This window comes from Bison bison, unplaced genomic scaffold (assembly GCF_000754665.1).
Source record: "Bison bison bison isolate TAMUID 2011002044 unplaced genomic scaffold, Bison_UMD1.0 scf7180017864531, whole genome shotgun sequence".
NCBI classification, from domain to species: Eukaryota; Metazoa; Chordata; class Mammalia; order Artiodactyla; family Bovidae; genus Bison; species Bison bison.
In genome coordinates this window covers 6,818,303-6,830,149 of record NW_011495081.1, presented here as the reverse complement: position 1 = coordinate 6,830,149, position 11,847 = coordinate 6,818,303, and the positions used below count along the sequence as shown (strand labels likewise).

Here is an 11,847-nt window from a genome sequence, read left to right as displayed (position 1 = left end):
GGTTATTTAGTAATTAGATGCTTTGTTTGCCAGGGGTCATATATTCCTTAACTGGTGCTGCCTCTTTCTGTGGGTTTTCATGATGAGAGCTGGGTGTTGACCGATCGCCTGAAGAGATCAGAGCTTGGGCCTGGTATTTTTAGCTCAGATTCACATTTTGTCCTCTCCCAGCAGCAGCTATTGTCATTACTGTCATTGACTTCCAGTTGGAAGATGGTGCCAACCAAGCTGACTGACTGAGCCACTGAGGAGCCCCAGCCAGCAGAAGGCAGGATGTGGTTAAAATTGTGCTCTGATTCTATGGCCAGCCTCAGGAAATCTATTTGTATTTTTTTTTTTTGGTTTTGGCTTGGGAATTTTCTGAAAGCCCTTCTCCTTGGGCCCTTTCCACCTTCTGTCCTCTTAAGAGGATTTGCAGGCTGAACTGTCAGGACTACTGAAATCCAGCAGTGGGGGTCCTCCTGGGACCTTGGCACACTATCCTCTTTCACCTCCAGACTCCTGTCTGCACTATTATCATATTGTTTCTACTGTTGTTTAAATAGCAGTGAGAGAACAAGGCTCAGAGCTCAAATAATGCCAAGAAGCCATTAAAGGGGCAGGGCAGAGTAGAGGTGGGGGCATCAGGCAGGTCAGCACTAGGCAAGTCTCTGAGCCTCTGTCCTTCTCTGATAAATGACGACCATAAGGCAGTCACAGTTATGCCTGCCTCACAGAGTTGTTGTGATGAATATCGGTGATGTGTGAGTGGACTGTACAAAATCTGATGGATTAGAAAAAGTGAAATATGTTATCTGTGTAGTCTTGAAAGAGTTATTGTCAGAGCTTCACAACATCCCTGTAAAGTTAGACTGATTGAGATTAAAATTCCCATTTAACAGATGAGAAAACTGAGGTGCAGAGACTTGAACTGATTTGCTCAAGGTCCTAAAACCTTCAGAGGAACCCTGTTCAATAGAAACATAATGCAAGTCATCTACTTAATTTGAAGTTTACCAGTAGCCACATTTAAAAAATTAGAAACAGAAAATTTAAAAATATTCTATTTAACCCCAAAAGCCCAACTCTTATTTCAGCCTGTGGCACTCTCCATATTTCAGGTTCTGAACAGCCAGAAGATACATATATAAGGCATAGATTCTGTATTTAAGAAGGTTTGCTTTCTGGGGGCCAAGAAAATGTACTTAAAAACTTATTTTCTCTTTAGGAATCTGTTGGACTTATTTTTTAAGTCTGTGAGAAAATTCCAGAATCATAAAGTTAGATATCTGGGACTCATTGACCCATATGTGTAAACTCCTGTCACCCATCTTGCTTCTCAGACCTCTTGAAAATTACAGTGTTGTTAGTCTTATGCAAGGATGAAATAATTTCAGAAAGATCCCAATCCCAGTAGGACCTAGGAAAATTGTCATCTGGGGCTGAGTGATTTTAGTTGGTGAACAATTTTTAAAAAATCAGTGACAAAAACAGAGAGCTGCCTGGGGAATACAATACCGGTTGGCTGAGATTAATGGCAAGATTAATAAATGGATTGCTTGATGAAAAGGCACAGGAGAACAAAAACCAGTAGAGATTGTGGAGGAGGCCGCTTATTAATGAACTGTCAGCCCAAAGAAAGTTCAAGAAACTCCTGTGTTAAATGCAGCAGGCTGGCACTTCTAATAAAAATTGGGGTCCTTCAGGAATTAATTACACTGGCCTTACAGCAAGAATTCGTGGAATTGCGAAATGTAGTGGCACAGACCAGCACCGGCCGCTGCTGCGAACAGAGAAGCTGCTGGAGAAACTAATCTTTTTTTTTTTTCATTGATATGTAGTATATTGTAGTAGCATAATAGCCAGTTGGACATGGGGATGAATGATGGGGTCCAGATAGGCACTGACTAATGAAACTGCACATACTTGGAGTTTGAAGTCACTTCACATTTCATATGTAAAATTCCCTCCTGGAATCTGACTTCCTCCTTATTCTGTGTGCCCGCCACTAAGGAGTTCCAAATAATTTTCAGAGTCATTCTATGAGAGGCAGATGGACTCTACCGTGATTTATCAAGCGATGTTGAGAGAGAGCACAGGGTTCATTTATTCCAAGGGATACATGCTGTTACTTCCCTCACCCCTCCACAGGTTCCCTGTTTGGCTGGCCTGACAAAACCTTCTCTTAATTAAACTTGGTGTTGCCTCTGCCCGCTGGATGAAGCAGCCCAAAGGAATGAGGTGACAAGGTGGAGATTGTCCAGAATTTGCGATCTGGTATCACACACATTAGATACTGAAAGTTTCTTACCTTCTTTCCCTTCTGCCATGAAGGTGGAATGGAAATGGTCTGTAATGTGTTTAGACCAAAGGTTCCCAGACAAAACCATTCATCTCTTGGGCCTCAAATTTCATAATTAACCATTTTACTTCAGGACTAAATGTATCCCTAATAGAACTTGGCTATGTAGGAGATTTCTGGTGATCGGTTGGTATGTTAATTTTCTAGGAAGGAGATAAATATGAAATTAATGAATTAGTAAAAATAAAAGCATGTAATAAAGATGTTGAGTTATACCATGCAGGATACTTTTGAGAAGAGTGTTATTTTAGGAAATAAATACGCTTTTCTATAATGCATTTAGAGAAGTGTTTTAAGACGTATGCAATAAACATGGTTTTAAAAGTTGTATGTGAAAAAAAGAGAATAAGTTTTGGTTGGTTTATATGGTGATACAGTTTTCCTTTGGGATCTTAATGTAAATGATCAGCCATTGTTTTCCCTTATATAATAAAGGTCTGGGTTGGGGCCTTTGAAAAAAAACTCCGTTTAACTTATACCATGACCATAAAATTTATAGAGAATGATTCCTTGAGTTGTATCTAGAGTTTATCATCCTCTTCCTTCTGCTTGTCACATCCTTGAGTATTAGACCATCCATCACCCATCACTCTTTGACTTTTCAGGCCCTCATAATCCACATGATACTTATCCTTTTGATTAAAACAAGTTAATGGCCTTTTCACGAATAATTAATCTGCTGTCTTTCTACTTTCAGCTCCAGGCTTTTAACTTTAATGTTGAGCTATCCAGCCTGTGTTGCCTTTCAAAGTTTCACTCCCTTTAGCCTCTTCCCTTCAGAGGTTTAATACCTCTTTAGAAACTTCAGTGTTTGCTCTACTAAGGTTTTTTAAAGGCTTCCAAATTGTTCTCACATCCTTTCTTGCTGTGTGTGAAGTGAATGACATGGAGATCAGTGGGATGAAATGAAAATCATTTTAGACTCATGTATTCTGCCCATTCTGGAAAATATGGAGGCTTTCACTGTAAAGAAAAGTTAAAAGTCTATTGCTTTTTGGAAAAAAAAAATTGCACATATATATATGTTGTATACTATGAATTTCTAACTCTGGACGTTTTTCTGACAGTGACAATTTATACCAGATGACCTCCCAACTTGAATGCATGACCTGGAATCAGATGAACTTAGGAGCCACATTGAAGGGGTAAGTTCTCTACTCTGTTTCCCTTCAACAGTAACTTACACCTGTTTGAACCATTTTCAAGGTCCTTATTCCATGGGAAGACAGCACAGTTGTAGAATAGGCGTGGCTCTCTACAGAATTAGGATGCTTGCCTCCTTCTCCCAGTTGGTCAGTTTTGTTCAGTATTAAATTTTTAGGAATATGGTTAGGGGATGTTTTTGTCTAGAATGTGTGGGTTGAGAATACTGGGAAAACTCCATATGGCCTTTCCTTATTGAATGTTTTAGAGTTCCTCAAAGTTGTGTCCATTCAACCTTGTTTAATATTTATGTTTGGCTTGTGATATCACCGAGGTTAATCATTACATCATCTTCCCGAGAAATGCTTTGAGTTTACAAAGTCCAAGATCTAAGCTTGTATCTGAAGGTGATTTGGACCATCCAAAGTCAGATGTGGTCACACCTTGTTGCCTCAGGAGGCTTTTATCACATTTGATACACAACCAGAATACAGAGAACACAGCAGTCAAACATAGGTAGCGGCAATGCTTTGCACCTGGAAATGAAAAAATCAAGGTGGGACTTAACAGTGAAAGAAGTCACTTTCAGTTTTGAATCTGAGTGGATAGGCCGTCAGATACGACAGTGACGAAGCCCCTGTTGTGTAACAGGTACTCATCTGGGTCCCCTCATCCTGTCTTCCCAATGGCATTATCATGCCTCCTAGGCACTGTTATCCTGTTTTTCAAAGAAGTTCATCAAGCTCAGAGATTTAAGTAATTTCCCAAGCTCACATCATACCATGTGTGCGATAGAGCTGAGATTCCAAGTCCACTTCTGATTCCAAAACAAAGGCTCTTTCCAGTCTCCCTGTGGGGCCTTCTACTCCCCACCCCCACCATCAGCCCGGGTGGGATCAGGGTCACAGTTCAGCACTCTTGACTAGACAGCTGGCACCTCGTCTCCGTGTATTTAGTGGCTTCTCATTGGATTGTGGGATCTGGGCTTGCTAGAGCCATGCATGCTCCAGTCCCCATTCCCACCTCTTCTTCTTTTCTAGAGTTGCTGCTGGGAGCTCCAGCTCAGTGAAATGGACAGAAGGGCAGAGCAAGTGAGTGGACAATGCGATGCTGGCAAAGCAAACCATGTAGGCCTTGTTGACTGGCAGCTGGGGTGATGTAGGAGTTAGGACTGACGGCGGGAAATCAGGGCAGCTGCTGGTGCACAGGGATGGGAAGAAGTGATCCATTTTTTTTTCCCTCTCTCTCTCTCTGCCTCTTATTTACTGTAGATATGTATGTGGGTAAAAATGGAGGTGGTGACATTTCTCATCAGCATACCCCTGGAAAACAACTTAAGAAATGATGCCTTAGGAACCCTGCTCATTTCCTGGCAAATGTTTCAAAAAAAATATTTAATTTGTAGTATTACACATATTCTTGTTACATCGGTCAAATCTTTCAGCCATACTTAACTTGCCTTTTCTCTATTTACCTTTAAATCTCTCAGGGAGAACTTAATTTTTACCCCAAATCTATGGTCAGACTTTTCTGCAAAGACTTTTTAGAATTCCTAAACATCTGTGTTTTCCAGTCTTACAGCCTGCACCCTGGGACATTTTTGTAACTGTTTCTTTTGATTTTGTTTTCTCTGCTTAAACACCAGAACCAGCCTCCCTCTTCTGGCCCTTCTTTCTTTTGTTGGTTCTGTGCTGTTTTTTGGATCATCCTTTGGTGATCAGCAAAGTTGTTTTTCATCTTCTAAAACTATTAAAGCCTTCTTTCCACACTCCAATTTTTCAACTATTTTAACCAAATCTCCACTTCCTTTCTCCAGACCTGAAGTATAAAAGTCTGCTGTTTATTGGGAATTTTTCTCTCCCCACTTCCATCCAAGGGTTGATGACAATTTCAGCATTGTATCTTTCCACCTACTTGCAACTTACGTTATCTTTCCTGGTCCCAGCCTTTCTTTCTGAATCCCTTACTTTTCTTCTCCTCCTCTCAGAATTCAGTAACTCTCCCCAAACTACACGCCAAGAATAGATAGAACATGATTGCGCGAAGTGAGGAGTATGTTTCAGTTTTTTAAATTTCTTCATGATGGAATATAGGCTTGGTTTGTTTACTTAATTACAAGAATTATGTATAAGGAATCTTGGCATATATTTTAATCTGGGTCTTTCCATTGGTGAGATAATCTTGGTATCTTTTAAAATCTTCAGGCATATGGTATTAGTCACTTGCTAGAGAGTCAGAAGCTATAAGGATGAAGTTCAAAGTGAGAATAAATTTGTTCAATCCTGTATAAGAAACAAAAACTAGAAGAGTTTTCATTGATCTGGTGTTTACATTTTGGAAAAGGATTCTTGAAATCAAGTGACTCCAATAGATAGTCTTATAAGAGTACTGTAACTCTTTGGAGAACAAAAAGTTACAATTGTCTAGTTTATCTTCTCTCACATTGGGTTTTTGATCTCTTTGGCACATACTGTAAGTCAGCTAAATGTTTGCTTCTGTGTGGGAATTGAATATTTATCTAAAGATGGGTGTGAACCTTATTGGGCCAGATGTGAAGGGCTTTATGTACTTCTCTTTTGTTTTCACGACAATCCTGTAGTCACACACATCTTTCAGATGAGGGCTTGAGAGGTTACGCTACCTAACCAAGTTCACTTAGCGAGTGAGTGTCAGAGCCATGTTGGAACCCACTTCTGTCTGACTGCAGGATCTGGGCTCTAGCTTAGAGTTTCTTAAACTTTTTAGACTGTGACCACAGTTTAAAATACCTTTACACTGAGACTGAATGTACACAACACACACATACACACACATTTTCACAAAACAATACTACATGCTTTACTTACTGATGTTTTCTACTTTATTGCACATCATCTTAAAAAATGCTGGTTGTGATTTTACAACTCACTAATGTATCATGACCCACAATTTGCCTCTCTTTTAGCTCTGAAAATAGCAACTCCTTAGCTCTTTCCTTCAAGCCCATGAACAGCTGAGAACTGGATACAATCGAAACTAATATCCCAGTAGAAAGTGGTTTTCCCCAGGGGGTACATAATCTGAGTAGGTGTCTTTATTCTCTGTACCAAATTTGTTTCCCTTTGTCATGGTATGAAAAGGCTGTTCATGGAAAATTTGGGAAAAGATACTCTGCAAAGAAAGACAAAGAGAACTAACTGTATTTTTGCATTAATCCATAACTAGTGTCTGGACACTATCTGAAATCAGTGGTGTGAAAAGTCAAGGTGACAGCGTAGATCGGTAACAGGGAAACTGGACGTCTGAGTCATGTTTTGGGGGAAAAAAAGATATAATTTCTAAATCGCTCATAAAAAAGAAGCATTATCACATTTTTATTAAAAGATTGTGTACCTGAGACTAATACCCACTAAATATTTGTTCACATCTTCTTTCTTTGAAAATCATACTTTTTTAAAAAGAATAAGCTTGTTTCCTTGTGTCCTAAGCAAGTCCACAGAGACATCTTTCATCAGATGTTGGGAAGCAGTGTTATACTGGGTGGGGATAGAATTTTAGGGATAGCAAGGGCAAGATAAGAAGAAAACATGAAACATGGGCGAGGAGGGGCTTCCCGATCGCTCAGCCAGTAAAAAATCTGCCTGCAGTGTGGGAGACACAGGAGATGTGAGTTGGAGCCCTGGGTTGGGAAGATTCCCCTGGAGGAGGAAATAGCAACCACTCCAGTATTCTTGCCTGAAAAATCCTATGGACAGAGGAGCCTGGCACGCTACAGTTGATGAGGTCGCAAAGAATCGGACACGACTGAACAACTAAGCACCCACACAAGGGGGAGGAAAGAATCTTGCCACTGATTTACTCCTCTCTCTCCTTCTCCCTTTACTCACGTTCATCTCTGCACGCCCGTAAGGATCAGAGCTGCTTTCATGACGTCAAGTGGGAGAATGTTGTATTTCAGTTTAAGTCAAAGAGAAGATACCTTATGAAGCTACTTTGCTCACTCTGACCGCTTTCCTTACCTACAAACAATGAGATTAAATTTTCTAAGTGGGTCATTGGGAGAAAAAATTGCAGGGAACTCTTTCTCAGCGCTAGTCCAATTTTCTGAACAATTCTGTGTGTGGCACCTTGCAATGTTGTCTGCTTTGTATTTCTTTCGAAGCATTTTTTGTGCGTTCATAATGCCTGCTGATTTCCTAACTCTGCTCCCAAGCCCAGCTCCTCTGTCAGCCTCTGTTTTGTCTCTTCTGAAGAAAATATCCTGCAAAATGGAGAAACACATCAACCTTGACCGTGGTCCAAGTTGTTAAAACAAGGAAGAAGTTATTCTCTGGGGACTTGGGTAGGGGGAGTGGGAAATTGAAGACAATAGCAATGTGAAAGGAGTGCTGAGCAAAATGAATGTCCCCTTGGCTGGTCCAAGAAGTTCAGACTGTTGGGAACACACAGTATTTGACCTGTGGATGCTTGAAAGGAAAAATGAAAGATCTCAGGATGAGTGATGTATGGTGAAAACAAAGCTGCGTGTTTGGGTAGGGCCAAGGCTGTCGAATCTGGAGAAAATCCCCACTAGACATGGTCTCATCCCTGAGAACCTGTGCCAGAAGAGATAGCTGTCTCCTCTGGCTGGGAGTTCCAACGCATAGCCCAGCACCTTCCCTCTCCAGCCCGTGAACAGAAGGTATCCGTCCAAGAGATTTACTTCTCGAAAATGGATAGCTTGCTTTTCAGGGGCTCCTGGAGCTTGTGATGCAAACACAAAGGTGGAGAGAAGCGGCCCTAGGAATATCAGCATTCCTGAGGGCACTCCTCCACTTCCACTCCCAGGATAAAGCTGTTAATTTCTTCTTTTATATGGTTACACTTATGCATTTCAACTGTGCTGGACTTGGCTAGAGTCCGTTAGCTGGGCTTCCCAGAACAAAGCAGGGGACTCTCTTGGGTTTGCAGGATAGAGATGAGGACTGATTTAGTCCCGTCTCTCCTGTTCCTTTCAGCGTGGACTGGTGCAGTGGTTTCTTTGTCTTCACTTCACTTCCCTGCTGCTTCTTTCCCTCCTCTAGCTTTTCATCTTTTCCCCCTTTTCTCTTGGGGCATGTATTCCATTCATGTATAAATTTATAGAACAGAAAATCCAATTTTATAGGAAAGGAGATTAACACTTCCTGCAGCAGCCCCGATGAAACTACTGTTAATATCATGTCGCATACCCTTCAGACCTTTTCCCATTTGTGTCCTTTTCTTTTTTATAACAAATGATTGGCTTCGACTTAGATCTGATTCAGCAAAGGTAGTTCTGTAGGCCATTGCAGAGTTCTGTGTTTTGACCTTCATGAGAGCGCTTTTGAAAATATTCTCAACCTCTTAAAAATACTTGGCTTTAAAAAGTATTTGGGGCTTTATAGACTTAGCGCCTCCATACTGTGTTTCTAACTATTCTGTTTTAAAGCAGGGAATGAGTTTTATCTTGTAAACAGAAGGATAAATAACAGATCTGTTCAGGTCAGGAGAAGAAAGAAACTGAGCGGGAATCATACAAAAGGAAGGTGGTGATGAAGGGGGTCCAGCTGGGAATGAGGAGCATGGTGGACTCGGTGCAGGAAGGGGTTAATGAGGGTCCCAGTCTGTTGATAAAGGTGTGTGTTGGAGTTTCACAAGGTATATAAGGTGAATGGAGGATCTCTTTCATGACCTTAAGGAGTCTTTTGGACCTCTCATGTCTATGGTTCCATCATGGGCCTTTTTGAGACCCTCTGCTTTACCGTTTATTATTCTCCCTGTCATCAACCCCCATCCCCCATTATAATCTCTAACTAGAAAAACATCAGTATAGAAGCTGCACTCATGAAATGTCATCCAAATAAATACACCTCTGGAATGAGGGGCTGCTGCCTATGTTAGTAGGGTTTTTTCCTATTGAAAGTGAACACGTTCATTTATTCTAGTTTTATTTCTAACTCTTCACTTTAAAAGCAAAGCTACAGATGTAGTGTTCTTAAGGCTAAGATAGTAACTTTATCAAAATGAAAACAGCTTTTCCCCCCTTTATTATAAAAGTAACACAGGCTTATTATATAATGAAAAAATTCAGACAGTACCAAAACATTATAAAGGAAAAAAGAAAAGTCATGTGTTATCTCACCACACAGAGATAACTAGTTTTTAAACATATTAGGGTATATTTGTATCTGCAGAGAAAAAAATTCTGGAAACATTTACTGAACTATTAACTGTAGTTGCCTCTAAAAAGATTAGAGGGAAAGGGCAGAAGCCTGATAGAGATGAGTTTAAGAGACCCCTGGCGGCTCAGCAGGTGAAGAATCCCCTGCAATGCTGGAGATGTGACTTTGATCCCTGGGTTGAGAGGAGCCCCTGGAGAAGGAAATGGCAACGTTCTCCAGTAATCTTGCCTGGGAAATTCCATGGACAGAGGAGCCTGGTGAACTACTGCCCATGGGGTCGCAAAGAGGTGAACAAGCCTGAGCATGCGTGCACTAGAACTAGGAGGAGACATGCTGGAGACATTGTATTAAAACAACACACTTCCCTGGAGTTTTGCAGCAAAAGGAAGCAAAGAAGTGGGGTTCTAGCTCAGTAGGGAGAGAGGGTCAGGAAAAGTTGGGTTTTTAAAAATTGTTTTATTTATATTTAGATGGAAGCACTTGCCTGTTTGCTATTGAGACATGATCAGGAAGGGTGAAATTAATGATGGGAGGGGATAGAATTGCTAGAACAGGGTCCTTGAAAGAGAAGAGGCTTCATGGGCACCTAGGAGCTGAGATAGTTCATCTAGTGGTAATATTGGTTACCAAGAGCTCTTTGTTTCTAAGGATATTAACCCTTTGCTTGTCATATATACGGCAAATATTTCCTCTGTTTTGTATTACATTTTAACATTATTAATGTTTTTCTGTTAAAATTTTTATTGTCATAGTAAAAATGATCAGCTTATGTTTCATAGTTTCAACTTTTGGCTTTTATATTATGCCTAGGAAGATTTTTCCAATTCCAAGTTGTTTTTTTTTTTTAAATTTACTTTCTATCTTTTGGTATATTTTTTTGATTGACTTCTTAACATTTAATTTATTCTGAACTTACTTGACAACTGGATTCCACCTTAATTTATTTCTAAATTTATTTCTAACTAGTCCTATCCCCAAACTGCTTTGAATAATCCATCCTTATTACCTTTATCAATTCTTGTCTCATTCTATGTATGTCAGATGTCCCTATTTTGAATTTCCTCCTTTTCAAGATTTTTTAATCTTGAAAAGATTCATGATCTTAATGCTTCTGGCTTCAAACATTTGTTTGAGAACGAGTGTGATTCCTTTTAACGTATTACAAGGTTTTTCTTCTGTTTCTTCACCTTGAAATACTTTATGTTACTAATGTCAGCTGAAAAAGTGAAAGTTGCTCAGTTGTGTCCAGCTCTTTGTGACCCCATGGACTACACAGTCCATGGAATTCTCCAGGCCAGAATACTAGAGTGGGTAGCCTTTCCCTTCTCCAAGGGATCTTCCCAACTCAGGGATCAAAGCCAAGTCTCCCACATTGCAGGTGGATTCTTTACCAGCTGAGCCACCAGGGAAGCTCAAGAATAATGGAGTGGGTAGCCTATCTCTTCTCCAGGTGAATCTTACTGACCCAGGAATCAGACCAGGGTCTCCTGCGTTGCAGATGGATTCTTTACCATCTGAGCTACCAGGGAAGCCCTAATGTCAGCTGTAATGTGGTGCCTTTGAAAGAGATAATTATGTACACTGGCCTTCACATGTACCAATCTCCATTTCAACTGGAGAAGCAGGAAAGGGCTTAGTCTTAACATCCCTGAGCTTGATTCTGAGGTTTTAGAGAGGATTTTTTTTTTTTTTGGTAATTGAGAGTACTTGAATAAAAATTTTCAGATTTAATTTAAGAGTGTATGAGCAAGCTGGGTGGGAGCCTTTGAGAACTCAGGCTGAAAAAGATCCTGCTAATTTTCCCCACATAGAATTTGTCTATCATGTGAATTTGGGACGCCTGTTCTTAGGGTGAAGCTAGGAGCAGTCTCTGGCCATAGAGCCAAAGCACTGAGAATATAGAACCCAGTGAGTTAGATGAAATTGGGACTCTGATGAACTAGCACTTCAATACCAGACACATGTAAGGGGAGACCCAGCTCTTTTGTGGTCTGGTGAGGTCGTCTGGGAGAACATGAGTTCCTGTGTTTGTATGTGTTGAAGTAGGAAGCATGCCTAAAAATATTCTTCCCAGCAGTAGCAGTCAGTAAGTAGAGTGGGATTTCTTTTGAAGGGGAGCTGTATTCTCCCCAAACTGTTGTGGGAAACTAGATTTTAAATTGCTTTTAGCTCTGCTCTGAGTGTAAAGTAACAGAGAAAAGG

General features: G+C 40.5%; 1 protein-coding gene across 1 annotated transcript in view; it reads left to right on the top strand.

The window, feature by feature from the left end:
* Window positions 1-11,847, top strand: part of WT1 (Wilms tumor 1) — a 51,549-nt gene that overhangs the window by 13,926 nt on the left and 25,776 nt on the right. Inside the window, exons 13-14 of the mRNA XM_010831882.1 lie at window positions 3,409-3,486; window positions 4,525-4,575. Coding sequence (XP_010830184.1) covers window positions 3,409-3,486; window positions 4,525-4,575 — 129 coding nt within the window. The remainder of the gene's footprint in view (window positions 1-3,408; window positions 3,487-4,524; window positions 4,576-11,847) is intronic.